Source organism: Schistocerca nitens, chromosome 8 (assembly GCF_023898315.1).
Source record: "Schistocerca nitens isolate TAMUIC-IGC-003100 chromosome 8, iqSchNite1.1, whole genome shotgun sequence".
Lineage (NCBI taxonomy): Eukaryota > Metazoa > Arthropoda > Insecta > Orthoptera > Acrididae > Schistocerca > Schistocerca nitens.
Genome location: NC_064621.1, coordinates 534,541,879 through 534,563,613, shown reverse-complemented (window position 1 = coordinate 534,563,613; position 21,735 = coordinate 534,541,879). Strand labels below are relative to the sequence as shown.

The 21,735-nt window shown below is 38.8% G+C and overlaps 1 protein-coding gene across 3 annotated transcripts in view; it reads left to right on the top strand.

Annotated features, from left to right (window-relative positions):
* Positions 1 to 21,735, top strand: part of LOC126198537 (eye-specific diacylglycerol kinase) — a 679,131-nt gene that overhangs the window by 598,493 nt on the left and 58,903 nt on the right. For all 3 annotated transcript variants that reach the window (XM_049934939.1, XM_049934938.1, XM_049934937.1), the window contains one exon: positions 13,023 to 13,086. In XM_049934939.1, the coding sequence (XP_049790896.1) occupies positions 13,023 to 13,086 (64 nt within the window). The remainder of the gene's footprint in view (positions 1 to 13,022; positions 13,087 to 21,735) is intronic.

The following is a 21,735-nucleotide window of genomic DNA, read 5'->3' as shown; positions in this document are numbered from 1 at the left end:
GTTCCCAGAACCAATCGCGGTCCTCTGGTTTTGAGCCGAGTGGAAGCCTTAAACGAGAGGCTCAGACGATTCTGCGGAGATCTGGGGTGCAAATTTCTCGACCTCCGTTATCGGGTGGAGAAATGTAGGGTCCCCCTGAATAGGTCAGCCATGCACTACACGCCGGAAGCGGCTAGAAGGGTAGCGGAGTACTTATGGAGTGCACATGGGGTTTTTTTAGGTTAGAGTATTCCCTCCCTAGGCCCGACAAGACGCCTCCTGAGACGCGGCAAGATAGGAGTAGGCAAAATGCAACAGGAAATAACAATATTAATGTGCTAATAGTAAACTGCAGGAGCATCTATAGAAAGGTCCCAGAACTGCTCTCATTAATAAACAGTCACAACGCCCATATAATACTAGGGACAGAAAGTTGGCTGAAACCAGACGTAAACAGTAATGAAATCCTAAACTCAGATTGGAATGTATACTGCAGAGACAGGCTGGACAGTGAAGGGGGAGGCGTGTTTATAGCGATAAGAAGTGCAATAGTATCGAAGGAAATTGACGGAGACCCGAAATGTGAAATAATTTGGGTGAAGGTCACTGTTCAAGCAGGCTCAGACATGGTAATTGGATGTCCCTATAGGCCCCCTGGCTCAGCAGCTGTTGTGGCTGAACACCTGAAGGATAATTTGGAAAATATTTCGAGTGGATTTCCCCACCATGTTATAGTTCTGGGTGGAGATTTTAATTTGCCGGATATAGACTGGGAGACTCAAACGTTCATAACAGGTGGCAGAGACGAAGAATCCAGTGAAATTTTTTTAAAGTGCTTTATCTGAAAACTACCTTGAGCAGTTAAACAGAGAACCGACTCGTGGCGATAACATATTAGACCTTCTGGTTACAAACAGCCCCGAACTATTTGAAACAGTTAACGCAGAACAGGGAATCAGCGATCATAAAGTGACATCTTGGGTTGTCGGGTGTTCTGCCGGATATCAGCGTCGTACTTGCACGATATTTCGGTCAAGTAGCTCGTAACCTTCATCAGGTGCGACCTGAGACTGCAGTCTCAGGCCGCACCTGATGAAGGTTACGAGCTACGTGACCGAAATATCGTGCAAGTACGACGCTGATATCCGGCAGAACACCCGACAACCCAAGATGTCATTAGATCGCCGGGAAAGCCTGAAGAGTTAGATCATAAAGCGGTTACTGCACCAATGATTTCAGCCGTAAATAGAAATATTAAAAAAGGTAGGAAGATTTTTCTGTTTAGCAAAATTGACAAAAAGCAGATTACAGAGTACCTGACGGCTCAACACAAAAGTTTTGTCTCGAGTACAGATAGTGTTGAGGATCAGTGGACAAAGTTCAAAACCATCGTACAATATGCGTTAGATGAGTATGTGCCAAGCAAGATCGTAAGAGATGGAAAAGAGCCACCGAGGTACAACAACCGAGTTAGAAAACTGCTGCGGAAGCAAAGGGAACTTCACAGCAAACATAAACATAGCCAAAGCCTTGCAGACAAACAAAAATTACGCAAAGCGAAATGTAGTGTGAGAAGGGCTATGCGAGAGGCGTTCAATTAATTCGAAAGTAAAGTTCTATGTACTGACTTGGCAGAAAATCCTAAGAAATTTTGGTCTTACATCAAAACAAAATGTCCAGACACTCTGTGACCAAAATGGTACTGAAACAGAGGATGACAGACTAAAGGCCAAAATACTAAATGTCTTTTTCCAAAGCTGTTTCACAGAGGAAAACTGTACTGTAGTTCCTTCTCCAGGTTGTCGCACAGATGACAAAATGGTAGATATCGAAATAGACGGCAGAGGGATAGAGAAACAATTAAAATCGCTCAAAAGAGGAAAGGCCACTGGACCTGATGGGATACCAGTTCGATTTTACACAGAGTACGCAAAGGAACTTGCCCCTCTTCTTGCAGCGGTGTACTGTAGGCCTCTAGAAGAGCGTAGTGTTCCAAAGGATTGGAAAAGGGCACAGGTCATCCCTGTTTTCAAGAAGGGACGTCGAACAGATGTGCAGAACTATAGACCTATATCTCTAAAGTCGATCAGTTGTAGAATTTTGGAACACATATTATGTTCGAGTATAATGACTTTTCTGAAGACTAGAAATCTACTCTGTAGGAATCAGCATGGGTTTCGAAAAAGACGGTCGTGTGAAACCCAGCTCGTGCTATTCATCCACGAGACTCAGAGGGCCATAGACACGGGTTCACAGGTAGATGCTGTGTTTCTTGACTTCCGCAAGGCGTTCGATACAGTTCCCCACAGTCGTTTAATGAACAAAGTAAGAGCATGTGCACTATCATACCAATTGGGTGATTGGATTGAAGAGTTCCTGGATAGCAGAACGCACCATGTCATTCTCAATGGAGAGAAGTCTTCCGAAGTAAGAGTGATTTCAGGTGTATATTCACAATATACATAAATGACCTTGTGGATGACATCGGAAGTTCACTGAGGCTTTTTGCAGATGATGCTGTGGTATATCAAGAGGTTGTAACAATGGAAAATTGTACTGAAATGAGGAAGATCTGCAGTGAATTGTCGCATGGTGCAGGGAATGGCAATTGAATCTCAATGTAGACAAGTGTAATGTGCTGCGAATACACAGAAAGATAGATCCGTTATCATTTAGCTACAAAATAGCATCATTTAGCTACAAAATAGCAGGTCAGCAACTGGAAGCAGTTAATTCCATAAATTATCTGGGAGTACGCATTAGGAGTGATTTAAAATGGAATGATCATAAAAAGTTGATCGTCGGTAAAGCAGATGCCAGACTGAGATTCATAGGAAGAATCCTAAGGAAATGCAATCCGAAAACAAACAAAGTAGGTTACAGTACGCTTGTTCACCCACTGCTTGAATACTGCTCAGCAGTGTGGGATCCGTACCAGATAGGGTTGATAGAAGAGATAGAGAAGATCCAACGGAGAGCAGCGCGCTTCGTTACGGGATCATTTAGTAATCGCGAAAGCGTTACGGAGATTATAGATAAACTCCAGTGGAAGACTCTGCAGGAGAGACGCTCAGTAGCTCAGTACAGACTTTTGTTAAAGTTTTGAGAACATACCTTCACCGAGGAGTCAAGCAGTATATTACTCGCTCCTACGTATATCTCGCGAAGAGACCATGAGGATAAAATCAGAGAGATTAGAGCCCACACACAAACGTACCGACAATCCTTCTTTCCACGAACTATACGAGACTGGAATAGAAGGGAGAACCGATAGAGGTACTCAGGGTACCCCTCGCCACACACCGTCAGGTGGCTTGTGGAGTATGGATGTAGATGTAGATATATGTAATCCTTTGTTGGATACCAAGAAATGGTCTGTTCCATGAGAAAATTATCTTGTGTTACAAGGTGCTGTGAACAGTTCTGAAATGAAAACATTGAAGAAGTATATACTCATTTATCAACTGTTCTAAGGTAAAGTTTTTTGAAACTGTCAGCAATAGGAACAATGCATTTAATAGGTTTGTATATATAAATGTGTTACACAATCCTCTCCCTGTCCCCTCCACGATCCCCTCTATACAAATCACCAACAGTGCTGTGGATGTCATAGTTTCTGTAGGCAGTAAGTCTTATGGGTACTAAGCTGAAATTTATTCCATTGTACCAGAGGTATGTTTTACATGTCACTTCATACTGCCATCCTCACTTCTGGGGTTAAATGATATCAGGATTGTCACCAGTCAGCCTAGTGGCATTTTTCATTGTTCACAATTTCAAATACCTTTGGCTCACAAACCACTGAGAACAGGCCTTGTAATTTTTTGAAGTATTTCCTTGTTAATTTGATGGATTATATGATGTAAGTTGTTTTATGTTTTGTATTTTAACTACATTACACCAAATATTGATGGTAGGAAATGAAAATCTTGTAACTCTATCCGAGTGTGGAAACCTCATTATTTCATTAACCAGTAACTTTATTACCAAAAAGAGGTTTGAAAGTGCACAGAATTCGCTAATGTGTCAGTAACTAGACTTCTACTACACAGTTACATGTGCAGCAATGTTATCTGTGTCACATCATATATTTTTAGAAACCGTTTTTGCTTCTCCTGTAAAATTTAACAAATCGGAGTTACGAGGTTTTCATTGCCTACCATCGATATGTATTTCAGACAGTCACTTGATAATGACTACACAGCCAAAAGTGCGCAGTAGTGAATATAAAATAAAGTAATACTTCAATCCAATGATTGATAAGATAATGTTATTCAGAAAATATTTTCTTTTTATTGCCCTTCAACAAATGTCTGTTTCCTCTTGAGCAAGCCTGTATAGCACAGATTCTTCATGCCACAAGACTTGCTCAGTGATATGCGGCAACTGACAGGTAGATACAGGGATACTGCAGTGGAAACATTATGGAAAGAGGGTAGTACAAGGTGAGAGGCGGTAGGGAGGGGGGAGGGGGGGGGGAGGGAGAGAGAGAGAGAGAGAGAGAGAGAGAGAGAGAGAGAGAGAGAGAGAGAGAGAGAGATTGGATTATTTATCTCCAATGGAAATTCTTTCATTGGGATGAAGGTTTATTAACAGTCTGTGTCTCCTAAAGATATGTGTAGTTGAGTTGAAATTTGGCTGCACTTCTCTTGAAGGTGATCCATATTAAGGACATCTCATAGCTGCAATCACAGAAGAAAACATTGAGAAAGTGCAAGAGGAAATTAATGATTGAAGTTGTATGAACTACATGGTGCCGTAGGAATTTTAAAAGAAAAGAGAGCCATACATCTTGTATGAAGAATTGCCTGTAAGGTAGCTTTGTGCAAGATGGATACCACATTCGATGAAAGACAACCAGTAGCAAGTTCTAAAATCAGTTTCTCAGCCAGCTGTGAACCATTTTAAAAGTAATCCAGTTTGTTGTGTGGACTGCTTTGGTACTGTGGATAAGAAATCAAACAGCAACTGAAGCAGTATGCAGAAGCTGTAGGCACTGTACAAAATAAAAGTGAAATACATTTCATCTGCTGGAAAGGTTATAGCCAGTGTTTTCTCAAACACAAAAGGGGTTATTCCTCTTGATTGCCTTTAAGAATGTAGAACGTCCCTTGTAAACATGATGCAAGTTATTTTGGTCGAGATAAATATGTAAATGTTAGAAGGATGCATCTGCCCACATTAGAGCTTTGGCAGTGAAAAATTGAGTGACTTGAAACATGGACTGGTGCATTTATTCTGTTCACCATATCCGGCACTATTTGACTTCCACCTATTCCCATATATAAATAAATTTGTTATTTGAGAAGTATTTTAAATACACTGTACATGTCATAGCAGCTATGAATGAGCACTTCGCAGAACTTCCTTAATCACATTTAGATGATGCAATTTATTCATTGGTATAACGCTGCACCAACTGCAGTGACCTAAAGACCTGTCTTTCGCTGCCAGGTAGACGAAACAAACTAATATCTCAGGGAGCTTACTGGAATGGAAGAGATAGTTGTGACAGTAGTAAAAGTAAAATGGAGATGGCTGGAACATGTAGCCAGACAAATGGATGGTGTATGAGCCAAGGCTGTTCTTTGCACTAAGTCCAATGGATAAGTAAAGGTTGAGATGAACACCTAAAGAAAAGTGGGTAGATGACATCAGAAAACATGTATATAGCTGAAAATCATAATATGTGGAAAGTCTGGAAGAGGCATTTATGATGCTGTGTATGTCAAATGGTTGATGGGGATAAAAGCTGTACATGGTGAAAAATATAAATATATGAAAACAAAGGTAAGTATAACAGATTGTATAATTGTGTTGAAGGATTTATGTGTATCCAAGATGTCTTGCTTTCCCACTGGATATCAAATGACTAATCTCAGTTCCTTCATGATAAATTGTGAGTAGTTAATGCTAGTAGAAAGTATTAGTATCTGAGGAATCTGAATCCTGTCTGTTGAAGTGCCCTACTGAATTTACAAGTAGATTCCCACCACCACGTTACAGTTTGTCTTTCTTCTGATTTGAAAATATAGCATTTTCTCCTATCTCTGTGTTCTCTTTCGATATCTCTTGAAAATTTTTTCCTTTTTTTTTTTTTTTTTGTGGATGACAAATACCATATCTGGAAACCAGAAAATATCTAAATTATTTTTTTCCCTGTGCTATCATGGCATGCCCTTTTTGTAAACTGTGTTGTTCCACCTTTGTTGTACAAAGACTGATCTTCCACAAAAGAGTAAGTGATAAAAAATAGTAGTCATTTACCTAATTGCCATGATGATTGACAAATTACCACTTAAATTAAGGGATAAATAGAGCCACTGTTGTGAAACATATAACAGTGTTATAGAGAGTGTATTGCAATAGTTGATGAAGGTGTGTACTGGACACTATCTCCACACCTTGACACAAAAACACTATGTATGGCACAGACTCATTACACTGAGCACTTGTGAGCTGATGTAATGCAGTCAAATAAATAAATTATGTTAGTGGATTTAAGATCAAGACAGCTGTGAATGGAACAGACAAGCAAAAAAGAAATATGGAAAATGGAAAATTGCAATTATTGAATAGGAAATGTTCAGTTGTTAAGATTTGAGGAAGCCTTAACAGATGGGAGAATTTTTGGGTATCTTATTTTCTTCCCTCCTTATGATACTGTCTCCTGTCATCTGCGTTACTTCCATTCAGCTTTTTATGTCTCACCCTGTATTCTCTCATTTCTTTGTTTTTCGAGATATTTCTTCTTCTGCTTTTTCGTTCTCATTCCATTTTCTTTTTTTATTACAGAATAAATTTTACCAATGAAAATAAGCAGTTTTTGAAAACATAATGTAACTGGATAGATTGGATTGGTCTATCATAATCGTAGATCCCTTCTACTATTGTACTACAATGCCACTGTGGTATTTGACTGACAAGAGTATGTAAATGAAGGTCTATTCCAGCTGTCTGACACCTCTACGTACATCATCTGCCATCAAGATCCCATCCCTGTGATTGAAACTGACCTACAGTCCATTCTTAAAACCTCAGGCCACTTAGAAGGACCAACATCTCAATCCATACAACTTCTTACCTCACCCAAATGACACACCCACACCTTTTACCTTCTTTATAAGATCCATAAACCCGGTCATCCTGGCCATCCCATAGTTGGTGCCTTAGTTGGTAAACACGTGCAGCTCTCTTCCCTCCTATATTAAAGATACCAATTATTTCCCAGATCATCTGAAATCCTTGCCTGCCCCACTCCTACACCAAAATTGCTTGTCGCCATTCTTGCCAACTCCCTCTATACCAACTTTCCCAATATATACATGGTCTGTCTGCTGCTGAATATTTCCTCAGTCAGCACCCTCCTGATTCCAAACCTATGATATCCTTCGTGCTCACACAATCAACTGTTACTTACCAATGACTACTTCACCTTTGAGGGGCAGACATACAAACAGATCAGGGGTACAGCCATGGGAACCAGGATGACTTCTTGATGTGCCAACCTTTTCATTGGTCGCTTGGAGGGGGCTTTTCTGGGATCCATAAGCCTTCAACCGACAGTTTGGCTTAGATTCATTGATGACATCTTTACCATATGGACTCATGGTGAGGCTGACTTGTTACAGTTCCTGGAATCTCTAAATGCATTATCCCAATTAAATTTCACTTGGTCCTGTTCCGAATCCCATGCCACTTTTGTTGATGTTGATATCATCCTCACCGAAGGCCAGCTACGCACTTCCATCCCCATTAAATCTACTGACAAACAACACTACTTACATTTTGACAGTTGCCATCCTGACCATGTTAAACTTCCCTCCCTTACAACCTTGGCATTTGGGGCAAACACATTTGTTCAGATGCAGACTCTTACAGCAATATACAATCATTATCACCTCAGCCTTCAGTGTGCATAATTATCCCGCCAGCCTAGTTCAAAAGCAGATTTCCTGGGCCATCACAGCCACTCCTGGTACTGGTGATACCTCCAGAAAACAACTTAAGGGCACACCATTTGTCACCCGGTATTATCCTGGTCTTGACAGTATTAATCTAGCTACTTCAACAAGGCCATGGCTTCCTAAAAAACAAGCCTTGAAATGAGGTCCATTCTGTCTTGAGATTTTACCCACCAGACCTAGAATAGCTTTTTGCTGCCCTCACAATCTCTGCAATATTCGTGTCAAATCCTATGCTCTATACCCTATGGCGTCCTTGCTGCAAGACGTGCCCTATACACATTCCTGCCACCACCTATACCGTTCCTGTAACTGGCACAACATACACTATCAAAAGGAGAGCCACCTGTGAAACGACACGTCATATACCAGCTGTTATGTTCAGCCTTTTACATAGGCATGACTACCACCAAGTTATCAGTTAGGATTGAATGGTCATAGGCAGAGGGTGTATACTGGCAACACACACTGCACTGCAACATGACAGTCATGACCTTGGTGCCTGTTTCATCACACGTGCAATCTGGATTCTTCCCTCCACACATCAGTTTCTCAGAACTCTGCAGGTGGGAACTGGTGCTACAACATGTTCCAGGTACTTTCCACCCATTTGACCTTAATTTACACTAATTTCTTTGGTTTCAGCATTTCTTCTCAGTAATTATTCCTGTCTGCACTCTGTTTTAGTTTTCTGCATCTTTCATTTTCTGACCTGTCTATATTTTGCCGTCCTCCTCCCACCTCTATCACAGACAATGAAATTAGCTTTTCACTCTTATTAACTCGTGCATGATGTTTTAGTAGTAATGTCTGTCCTGCGTATGACCCATTCTTCCACCTTTAAGCTCTCAGGTTTTCAAATCTCGCCTGGTGCAGTCCCCAAAATCAGCCTTTCCTTCTCATCCTGTGTGGCAAATCTCTCCTGACCTCAGGTTCTAGATGACTTTTCCAAATTCTGTCTTTTTTTCTAAACCTCATCAGTCCTTTTCCTCCATCCCTCTTCCTTCCCCCTCAACCCTTCTGACAGAAGAAGGAGCCACTGGCTCTGGAAGCTTGCATATGTAATACCTTTTATATGTAGGTTTACCTGTTGCCGCTTGGTGAGTAGAATTTTTATCCATTGAATTACATTATGTTTTCAGAATAAATTGCACTGTATTTTTATCCACCAAAAATCCTGTACAGAATTTCTATATTTCACTTTGCTAATAGTTGTAACTATCAGTCACATGTTAGAGGGTGCTTGCATTAAAATGAGACCACGATCATCAGAGTGGTACAGTTATTATGTAAAATTTCAACAATATTATGATCAGAAGATCACATAAAATGACTTCAAATAAAAATATGGTAAGGAAAGTTCTGGTGGAACAAAAGTACTTTAGGAGTAAAGAAGACTACCTACTGAATAACAGGAACATTGGGAATTATTCTGGCTTTCAGAAGAAATCTTTTAAAAAGTTAGAGGATAAATACATTGTGCTGGCTGGAAACACTATGTTGGAAGTGCAATTTGGCAGGTGGAGGAGTTGGGGATGTGTAATAAGGGGCTAGGAGGGAGGCATCAGGTGTGCAGGATAGGAACACGGGAGGGAGGGGGTGGCAGGTGCACTGGCTGGATATGCGACACATGGGCCCTGAAGCCACTGAGTTATGTGGTGCCCTTAATGAAGATGACGTAGAGGTGTGGATTGGGAAGGTCTGACAGGGCAGATGAAGGGGAAACTGTTTGGTTGAGGGCATGGGTGCATTGGGTTAGGAGGGATTGAGGCCATGATGATTATGGGAGAGAAGGGTGTGTTACAAATTACATCTTTGTAGTTCAGAAAAGCTGATGCTAAATGGAAGAATTCGGTTGCACGGATTGTGATGCAGCCATTGAATTCTAGCATACTGTTCTCAACAGTGTGCCACTGAGTGGTCAGCTCTTTTCTTCCCAACACTTTGGCGTGGCCATTTATTTTGGTGCACAGCTGGTTGGTGGCCATGCTCACATAAAACACTGTGGAGAAATTGCAGCAGAGCTGGTATATGATGTGGCTGCATTCATTGATGGTCCTGCCTCTGAAAGAATAGGATAAGCCTGTGAAAGGACTGGAGTAGGATGTGTTGGATAGATAGATCAAACAGGCCTTGCATCAGGATCTTACTCTCGTGTATGATTCTTGTGGCAAGGGGTGGTATTGAGAGTGGAATAGGGCTCATATTTTGTACAGTGTGTGCGTGCGGGGGGGGGGGGGGGGGGGGCTGATCACAAGCATGCACATAACTATTAATACTCTAGCTCATTAAAGTATTTCTTCTCAAAGCTAGCATAATTTTAATTCTTTTCAGTGTGCCTGTTGATGACTCAGAAAGTTTGTGTTGGTCTGTGAATAGTCTCCTTTACTCCAGAAGTATTCATAAGTTGTTACAAATATATAACATCATAGTGCAAGGAAGGTATGTCACCAGAAGTGCGTCATCTATTGTGATAAAGATTGCTCATTAAAGATGTACATGAAATTTATAAGTTGTGGCAAAATGGGGAAAAAATACAAAAGAGTAAGTGTGGTGGACAAAAACAAATTGCCTTTCATATGACTTGTAACAGCTGTGGAGAACATTGTTATTGTGACTGCATTGTTCTGTTCAGAACTCATTGTTCACTTAGCTGAGTATGGCTCTGATTTTGACCTTCATTGTTGCCCTTTGCTCAAACAGTATGTTTTCTATGTTTGAATGTTATGTGCTGCTTCTCAGTCCCACTAGATCTGTTTTCTACTGTGTAAGTTAATGGTGAACTGTTAGTTTTATCTAGACTTCTGCTTGATGTGATTTTTCTTTAGTTAGTCTCCATCATTTTTCCCAGTCTTCCACATCTTCCTTCTTGTGTTTTAATCCCTCAAGGAAGACTCTTCAGTTCTGTAGATATGTAGTTTGATTTATGTTATTTCAGTCATTCATTAGTTGCTAACGGGTGTTCACTATTAAAGTGAATGCCTTTTTTTTTGTCCATTATTGATTATTGCAATACTGACTCATGTTTCATGTTTGAACATTTCAGGAAGCTATTATCTTCATTGAAAGCAATGTACTTAAATTTAAAATACTTTTTAGGCATTTGTGTGAAAACAGTTGATCAGAAGAGACTGGATGTGAGTTGTCCATAAAATAAGGGAAAGGCAACCAATCATCTATAGCGGATCGAAGAGTGGAGACAGAAAACGTAACATAAAACAGCATTTGCACACTAGCTTTCGAGCACTAGCTCTTTTTCTGGGTAAAGTACACACATTCACATCGACACCCAAATACACCCTACCATGTCCAGGACAAAACTAATTATTGATGCTTGAGTATTGAAAGCAGTTACCTGAGGTGATGGAGATGGAGAGAGTTTAGGCAAGTTTGCAAGAAGGTGTGAGGAGGAAAGAGGCAGATCTCGAGACCAGTGACTCCATAGCTGCACAACAATGAGAAGAGAGTACAGAGAGTAGAGTTAAAAGAGCTGTAGGAAGAGTGAGAGGTTTAGGGCAGGGTGATTGTGAGAGTGCAGGATATCTCAGCATATCTGGCATTTTTGCAATCCCCCTGGCCTAAATCCCCACTAGCATATTCCCCACTGTCTCACCTTACCTTTCCCTTCCGTCTTCTGTCTTTACCACTCCATATCCATCCAGGTCATGCTCTGCCTCCTCCCACCACTCTTCCGTCTCCTACCATGTGGACATTGCCCCCCCCCTCCCTCTCTCTTCCTCCCCTCTTTGAAACACCTCTCCTTTCTCTCTCTCTCACCTCCCTCTTACTTCTCATCTTCACCTTACTCTTTTTTCCCCTCCTTAGCCCTCCCCCCTCCACCTCCTCCTTCCTACCTCTTGTTTTGTTCTGCCCCCTGTACTCCTCTCATCTTGATGTGTGCCTGCAGTCATCTGTCCAAAGACTTGACTTTACCCTGCTACCTCCTCCTTGCATCCATCACTATCCCCACCCCACTTCCATCAGTGCAGGCAATTACTTTCAATAATCAGTTCTGCTGTGGCTGCCGAAGTGTGCTTTTGGGTGTCTGTACGGTTGTGTGTGGGTGAAAATATTTACTTTTGCTAGAAATAGGGATAGTGCTTGAAAGCTACTGGGAATGCTGTTTTCTGTTACATGCTTCTGTGCTCCATGCAGGGATCTGCTGTAGGTGAATGGTTGCCTTTCCCTATTTTACATATTGCTCCATCCAGGAATTTCCATTATGGTTATAATCATGGATTGAATATTCACATCATTTTTCTGTGGAACAAAAATAAGGAAGATTTGAAACTTTCAAGTAATTTAGAACTTTTCTTTTCAAACAGTGGAAACACCAGGTTGGAATATCAACAATTTAAGGGAAAGGTAGATTGCAATTTACCATAAAGATGACCCTTTAAGTTGCAGACAGTCACAATTAAAAGACATTACACATTAGCTTTCAGTCACAGCTGTGGGTGTGGAGTGTGCTTGTTTGTTGGGGCTTATGTGTGCATGTGTTCCTCTTTGTTTTTATGATGAAGGCTGTGGCCAAAAGCTAATGTGTAAGTGTCTTTTAATATGTTATCTTTATAGGAAGTAGCAATCTATCTTTTCCTTACATTGTTGAAATTTTCTTTTTCTCACTTTAGAAAAAGTAAATAATTGGATGCAGCTAAGCATTACATTCAGCACTCTCAAAATTTGGTGTATAATGGAAAACTATTATATAATTATTTTCTTTGCTTTTCTTTTTGTCATTTAAATAAAGTATTGAAATAAAATAAAATAGTGAGTAAATTGACACTTGTCATGTTTATGGTATCCCAGGAAAGAAAGTTGAAGCTTGCTTCTTGACAGTGGAAAGTTCTAAAGCAATCAAATAAACGTGAACAATTTTTAAAAGTTACTCTCAGTAATAAAATAATAAAATTTTAATGTGCTGTACTTTCATGTCTATTACAATTTTTATTATTTAGGTAATTTACAAGGTCATTCTCAGACTTTGAGTATTCATTAAAAGTGTGGTTGATTAAGAATCTTATGCAAGTAAATATAGATTTTTTTTGCTTTGGTTTAAGTGTTTGTTTCATGTTTCAGCAATCTGCTGGAAAAAACAACAGAGGGGATCCTAAAGGCAGCTAAATTGGGTGATATAAAACTGGTAAGTAGTATTATGATTAAATAAATGAAAGTGTGTTGAAGGAATATATTGTGACATAAAAAACGGGTATTTAGTGTTATCTTTTTATGAAGGACTAGTTATCAGCTCTTAAGAATATGTTCATAATCCATAAAAAAATCTCTTATCGTCTGAAGTAGATGGGGAAAAAAGGTACAGTCATGTAAACTTACGAAAGTTCAGATAAGAATGACTTTATTGTACAAAATAAATGGTGTCCCATGTTTATGAAAGCAGTTAAGAGGAAAAAAGGAGGAGGATACAGAATTGAAAGTGTAATAAAGGATTGTAAGGGAAGTGAAAGTACTCAGAATTTAGGAACCGAATAGCAGGCAGCAAATGAAAGGAAAGATGGTGCTCAAGTCTTTCTGAGTATGGTGATTGTCATTGTAGGGAAGTTAAAATTCAGACTATGAACTTGGTTCTGAAACTATATTGCCTTATTTTTTATGGAACAAAACTTACTAATAACTTTACAAATTGTTTTACATTACAAAAAAAAAATTAACGTTTTGGATTATAATACAAATATTGCCTTGTTTTATACTTGAGTTACCTTCTGTGATATGAATGATGCCTTGAAATTTTGAAGTCTTAACTCACTATTGTTGTGGCTTCCTTTCTTATTGGAAAGCAACCCATGTTTGTACACTTATAACAAGCCACATGATAAATACAATGTGATGCATAAGATGATTATCTCACATTATTAATAATGGGCAAAGACTGGCGAACATGGCTTCACTGGACCTTTTTTTGTCCCCCTAATTATGATGGTGTGATATGCTACTAAATAATTATGCATATTGTTAAGGAGTCTTGTTGTTTAATGTTTTGACTATATGTGTGAGTAATAAAATGTACATGAATACTCTGCAATTCACGTTTAAAGGCATGGCAGAGATTTCATAGAAACACTTTCAGACTACTTCTGGACCGTTCCACTCTCAAATAGCGTGTAAGAAAAATGAACAAGTAAACACTTCTGTGCAAGCTCTGATTTCTCTTATTTTATCATGATGGTCATTTCTCCCTATGTAAAAGAGAATCAACAAAATATTTTGACATTCAGAGGAGAAATTTGATTATTGAAATTTTGTGTATAGTTCTTAGTGTAACGAAAAACACCTTCATTTTGTGACGTTCACCTGCTTTACTATCTCATTAATGATCCTTGGTGTCAATGTACTGCATTGTTATACTGGCTGAAAAATAGGGGGTGGAAGTTCAACACTGACTACTGTAAATGACGTAGGCGACAGTTGCACAGTTGTATTTCATAGTTCTTTAATTTCACTGTTCACAACCCCCCACCCCCACCAGGGGCCGAACCGCACAATAACCCTGGGTTCGGTGTGGGGCGGCGGAGGGGTGAAGTGGACTGTGATAGTCGTCGTGAGGTTGCGGACCACTGCGGGTGCGGCAGGGACGGAGCCTCTCTGTCATTTCTAGGTCCCCGGTTAACATAACATAACATAACACAACATAACACCAGAAGAGGAGAGACAAGCACAGTGTAGACAGTCTAGCAGATTTGTTGTGTATTCTAGGTGTTCTGCTAGTAAAATGTAGTCTTTGTTCGCCTTCCCCACAACATTTTCTATGCGATGGTTCCAATTTAAGTAGTTCGTAATTGTAATCCCTAGGTATTTAGTTGAATTGAAAACATGTAAAGTTGTATGATTTATCATGTAACAGAAATTTAATGGAATTTTTTCAGTACTCATGTGGAAGACCCCTCACCTTTTATTGTTTAGGGTTGATTGTCACTTTTTGCATCATGCAGAAATCTTACTTAAATCATTTTGTAATTTTCATTGCTCTTGTGACGAGTTAATCAGATGATAAATGATAGCATCATCTGCAAGCAGGCTAAGATTGTTTCCCAAATTGGCAGTAGACCATTTTCTTTGAGGTGGTTTACAATGTTTGAATCCAGTATATGTTCCAACATTATAGTGCTGATTGGTGTTAATGATATGGTCTATAATTCAGTGAATCTGTTTCCTTTTTTGTTTATTGATGTAGCCCGTGCAGCTTTCTAGTCTTTAGGTCTGGATTTTTTGCCAGGTGAGTGGTTCTACACGATTGCTAAAAATATAGCTATTTTATGAGCATACTCTGAAAGAAATCTAAGTGGTACACACTCTGAACCAGAAGACTTGTCTTTCTGACATTAGTTGCTTCTCCATACCGAGAGTATCTTCTTTTAAATTGCTCATGGTGGAAGCAGTTCTTGGTTTAAATTCTGGAATATTTACTGCCACTTCTTTGGTGAAGGAATTTTGGAACACCCTGTTTAAAAACTCTGCTTTACTGGTACTAAAATGGAATTGTTAAACACAATTTTTTGATATTCTTTCACCAAAACAATGCAGTAAGTATTCCAGAATTTGAATTGAAACAGCTGCCAACATGAGTAATGTAGCAATACGATCCTCACTGAAAATGGCTGGTAGACTGTGAATTATGTAAGTAGCCATTTTGGCCAGTCGCCCTTTTTAAACTATTAAAAATATTCAGAATGAGATTTTCACTCTGCAGCGGAGTGTGCGCTGATAGAAACTTCGGGGCAGATTAAAACTGTGTGCCTGACCGAGACTCGAACTTGGGACCTTTGCCTTTCGCGGGCAAGTGCTCTACCATCACGGTAGAGCACTTGCCCGCGAAAGGCAAAGGTCCCGAGTTCGAGTCTCGGTCGGGCACACAGTTTTAATCTGCCAGGAAGTTTCATATTAAAAATGTTGTTAAGAACTGATAAATGTCAGTGATTCCAATGGATACAATAACAGTATTGTTGTTAGAATCAAAAAATGTTCAGCTATGTTAAGCATGAACCTGAGAGTGGGTAGGACAGTTAATTGTCTTCAGTAAAAATGTTGTTAACTGAGCTTATTTCTTTATGATCATTGTAGATTATTTTCATTTATGGTACAACAATCTGAAAAGAGACCTGTCCAATCTGACACATCAAAACTTGTCCTAGAATTTTTTATAAAGGAAGAGTACACCAAAAGAAACACAATGTCAAAATTTTAGTTGCCACAACACACTGCAAGTTTTTTTTTTTTTAATGTTGAAGTATGTGAAATTCGTAGCTTGCCAGGAGACTGGATAAATGCACAACTCACTGCAGCTATAGCACACAGTGAAAGTGCAACATAGCAGGCCCATACCTCGGTTGTTGGCACATCAGTAAATGGATAACATGGCACAGCATGACCATAATTTGCAAAGTGAATTTCAGTTTCAATTGATAGTTTCTCTGACACAACTGTTGACATCTATTATGCACTTGAATTTGCACTCATTAAATGTACATAATAATTAGCAGTTGCCTTTGTGACGTCATTGAGAGTTAACAGTGAAGATGCAATAATTAATTTTCTTTGTGGATTTGTGGTATATGTTGCTAATAGCATCTAGCTTTGTGCTGGTTCCAGGTTTCACAAAAATGTGGAATCCACTTAATGTTTTGAACCTCCCAAAGATAAAATATGAAGAACGTGGTCTGCAATCGAAATCACTCACTTATCCTGCAGACCTACATGTGTGTTATTTGCTAGTTAATTTCTTGGGCATTCATTCCAATCATGTTGGTGTTTTCTTAAACATTGTGGAAACAGGAGAAGAAACAGGAAATAATTGGATGATTCTGTGAATTGTGGTTTGTACAGTGACGTTATGCTAATTAAAGTCCAGAACAAAAACAGAATAATTGTATATAAAATGGTTGGAGATAAAACAGCAATATATTGCAAATTATCACTGAATGAAACAATCAAGATTGCAAATAATCATTTATTTAAAAATAATGACCAGTTTCGGCTTACGCTGATCATCTTCAGGACTACGGTACCGTACGGCTGAAGCGAGCAACGCACAGAACAGGTGTGTTATGCCACAGTCATTTACTGCAGCTTCTGTGATACATCTCTGCCTTCAGGAACATAAAGGCAAATAAGGAGAAACTTTTTAAAAAAGACTCTTTACTTGCAAAAGTCTTGTAAATGATGTAACAAAATCTGGAAAAATGAGAGAAAATAATGTTTAGTGTTACATTTGAAACGTCATCTTAGAATTTGCTGAAAATAATGCACTGCTTTTGTTGGACTTTTGGCCAGGACATGAGACTTCTGTCATTAGGAGGATGACAAATAGATATAATTCTGATTCCACATGGAATTAATAGTGTGATTCACCCTGTGGATAAAAAAGTTTTTCGGCAGTGTGAAAGCATTTTCAGAAACTTATCAGACTGTATAATTTCGGGCAGCTCCTTGTTGTTTCAGGTTTATCTGTGGAATGGCATTATTAAACTTCAGTCATTTCTGCATTGTCAGTTTGTATCACTGCATTTTACAAATTTGGTAATGTATGTCTGGTATGCCACACAGTATGCACAACAACTGTGATGACCACTTCTTACTCCATTCCAGTTCCGTCAAAATAAAACTACTAATTACTGTGAAGTGCCTGAAGCTTTAATTTTTCTTTTAGTAGGTGTGTGTATGGTGTAAGGAAAATGTTTTGTTTTTGTCATCCAGTTGACACTCAGTATTTTTGTGATGAATACTGGGAATAGACAATGTACTGTTTCATTGTTTTCAAAGTATACATTACTAAAAAATTATCATAAGAACTGTGCTACAGGAATTGTTGTAAAATATTTAATGTCAACAAATTAAAGTCCCGACTGATGGAAGTCACATATAATGTAACATCATATACTGCCTTGATGTTATTTCTTCTGCAAGTCATTTGTGTAACAACCACATTCTGCAACAGCTGTCAATATGAACTACAAGTTATTAAAAAAATTATGATTTAAGTCATTTTTGGTATGATTTAAGTGCTTAAACTTCATATGTGTGCACTTTGGACTCTTCTCATGGCTGTGTCTGCTTACTTGTCGAGCCATGCACTGGCAGGAAGGGCTGTACAAACTGATGTGCAAGTAGTTCTTCATGCAGCAGAAATGAGTAACTGTAACTTTTTTTAATACTTGCAGTTTGTCTTAGCAACTAAAATTTTGACATGTCATTTCTTTCAGTGTATTCTTCCTGCATGAAAAATTTCAGGGTAAGTTTTGACATGTCAGATTGGACCACTGCCTTGTCATTGGTCGATTCCTTTCTGCAATGGCTATGATCAAGATGTTAGGTATTCTGTCCATACATTAAATAAATAATAAGATGCTGCAGGATTGTGTACTTTATTCAAAACACATTTACTAACCCCTTAGCATTTTAACACAGTCCTTCCAACTCTCTACTGCAACTGATGACTTACGACCTGCAAGAGCAACTCTGGTACAACTAACTTACTACACCAAAAACTTACATGCACGCCTTGTTGACAAGAACAGAGATGACAATTTCAGTACAAAGAAATGTGTATACTGTTGATAGAATGAGTATAACCAAGGCTTAAATTCAGTTAATATTTCATGAAGGAAAACATATCGCTATTAATTTACCTTTCATGGAAACAATAATCAAAAGCATAATTTAAATAATTCAAACCACATATATTTAAAAATTTAAATATGAAAACGACTAAAATGTATAAAAAATCATTGTGTGTCTCATAAAGTAATTAATCTTATGTCAACTTTGTGTTTTATTTCTGTATATAAAATGTGTTATTATCTTGGTTATAACAGTAAAATTATAATAAATGCAGAATTCCAATTTTGATCTCTTCGGGTCGTGTTGTGAAATATTTTGTTTCAGTTTCTCAAATACATGCCAACAAAAAGAGGTGCATTGAGCAGTTCTGTTACACCTTATGTCCAATCTTCCAAACTAATGATTTGTTCTTCGACCATGGGTATTGCAGCTTTTGCGGCCTTACCAGTTGTTTTATGTCAGTACAATTTGGGGTTGTGCGATTTATGTTCACAAGTCACCTTCAGATCTCGGATGCTGCTCCACAGATTAATATGTGAATTAGTGCATTAATGAGACTACATCTACATCTGTGTGTGAAAGTTGTGCTGACGTGGATGTTGTATAATTTTTTGTTTGTTGCTGTTTTTTCATTGACGATCATGTATCACATGGCTTCAACATGGGATTGTAGAACAGTGTTGTGTAGATTCCTTCAGACAATAATCTAGTTTATTGGAGGGTAGGTTTCCTCTATATGATGTTTTTCTGTTCCTCGTTAAAAAGTTGTTTATCTGTTTGTTTGTTAAAATATCCTTGGAGTTGTAGTACATGCACATTCCTGAGTTCAAAATCCCATATGTGTTATCGAAAATGGGTCAAAGAGAAAAAATATTAACTTATTTTCAAATGTTTATTTTATCCCTGATTGGTACTTTAAGAATTGCCAAAGAGTAAATAAATGTTAAATGCCATTCTGAACAACTCTTTAGTTGTAGTTGTGACTTCCGCCTTTCTTAACAGATTCACCACCATTGTTATATTTATTTAGTAACTATAGTCTTATTACAAATAACCATGTAATCAGTAATCCCAACAACCATCCAGTTCTTTAGTGAGTTACTAGGCGAGATAACACTTGGCAAGTAACTTTGCTGAAATCCAAATCCTGGGTGGTGTTTGGTTTGACACGGATCGACTAACTAAGGAAGCTCAGGGTGTGCTCTGCAGGATGAGCTGCTTAGTGCGGCCTGCATAAAACCTGGAGTGTAAGGAGGACTACTGCTAGTCTTAAGCTGTGTTAAATAGGAAGGCGGATGAATATCAGCATAGAGCATGTGACTTGCTTGCAGCACCATGGTCACTGAGGTGCACACTGCTGCAGTGAGGATGCAGCAGATACCATGGATAGCAAGCCAGCATGTTTTGATCATGGTCTTGAAAGTTTAGAAATGTGTGTGCATGTACCTGCCAGTACAGGCTGGCAGTTGTTCAGATTGGTTCTGGCGGACAACTGGAGCCTGGTGACTCACTGGCTGTGGGTATATGTCTGGTTGCAGAAGTAGTTGGCAATCGGCCTTAGACATGGCACCCATTCCTCCTTGGGAACAGGATAGTGGAGCCATCTCGATAGTAACTGAAGATCCTACAAAATTTATATTTTCTTTTTTGAAAGAATCAAGTGTAATGCTTGATTTATTATAGTTGTGTATCTAATGTGGAGGCACAGCTTGTTCTGTATCAATGCTTTTGATACCTGAAATTTTTATTACTTCTGCAATAATGCTAATATTGCTAGTGTCTTGGTTGTTACCACTAATCCTCATAGAAATATGACAGATCTGTATCATTCATAGTTTTAGGATAAGTATAGTAGTAGCCATTAACTATACTCTATTCGGAGTTAAAGCGATAGTAAGTCAGCCAGAAAGCCACTACTGTTCCTTTTTAGTTGTCTTGTTTGCTTGTTTCTCTACCTCTCCATAACTAACTTTTGTAAATGGCTAAAAAAATGTTTTGCACCGCAATCATATTTGCGAATACCTGTGAGCTTAGAGTCAAGGGTGGCAAGAAATAAGACTAAGCCTTTGGGAATAAAGAGGGAAAAAAATTTATTGTCAAACAAAACCAAAATAACAACAATAATTAAAGGAAGTCTCTTCGAAGTTGTACATCTTTCCACATCAGTGAAATCTAAATCTAATGCTGCTTAACATTCAGTACTATGTTTGTTAACTTCATGCATTTCAACAGTCTTGAATTGTTCTTGACGTGCTGTGCAGTGACTGATAAAGACATTGCCACTCAACTGTGTCCCACTGTTTAACAAGTGACTTCATTTGGGTTCATCTCTGTAGACATCACAGATCATTCCATTTGGTTGATTCCTTCATTGTGGCAGAGGGTGTTCTTGAGATGGGCATGGTATGCTTGTGCATTATCATCTGAAAAGACTAACCCATCACCAAACTGTTGACTTTAGGGTGGGAAATTGAATTGGAGGATCTTGTCCCAATACTGCTTAGCCTTAAATTACTGTGGAGAGTGATGAGAGATGACTGCCATCTTTATATGATAACAGCCCAAAACATGACAGATTGCACACCCAGCTCCCTGCTGAACCTGTTGGAATGCACAGTTGAGACATGCATTAGTACATGGCCATCTCGACACTCATCAACAGCGATTACCAGGTGTTAATAAAAAAGGTGCACCCACTAGTTAATGGAGAATAATGCCATTGATCCAGGTTCCAGCCTCATTGTTTCCTGACCTAGTTTCTTCACACACCACAATGTTTCAGGGTATGTTCTGTTGTTCACAATGGATGCCTAGATGTGAGACTGATCCTGTGGGGACGATTGCGTATTGTCTGTGTTAGCAAAACCCTCTTGGTTGCCTTCAGAAAGGCAACTCATGGTTTGTATGTAATAGTTATGAGCTGGTGTTGTTGAGTGTGGGTGACCACTGTAATGCAGATCTTAAATATTTTTCAATCGGGAGACATGCTTTGTTATGCTCCATGATTTGCGATATTTTCTGTGGGACAAATCGATGCTACAGTCTTCATCTTTGCCATGCTAGTGTAGAAGTTGTCAGTAAATTGGCTAATTACAAAAAATGTGAAATTCACACATTTATTAACTTGTTTAAGCCAACTTCTTGTTTTCCTTTGTGTATGAGTGGGACAATGTGTGTGAATATTTATCATTTGTTTCTCCGTTAGGTGTGTATGACAATA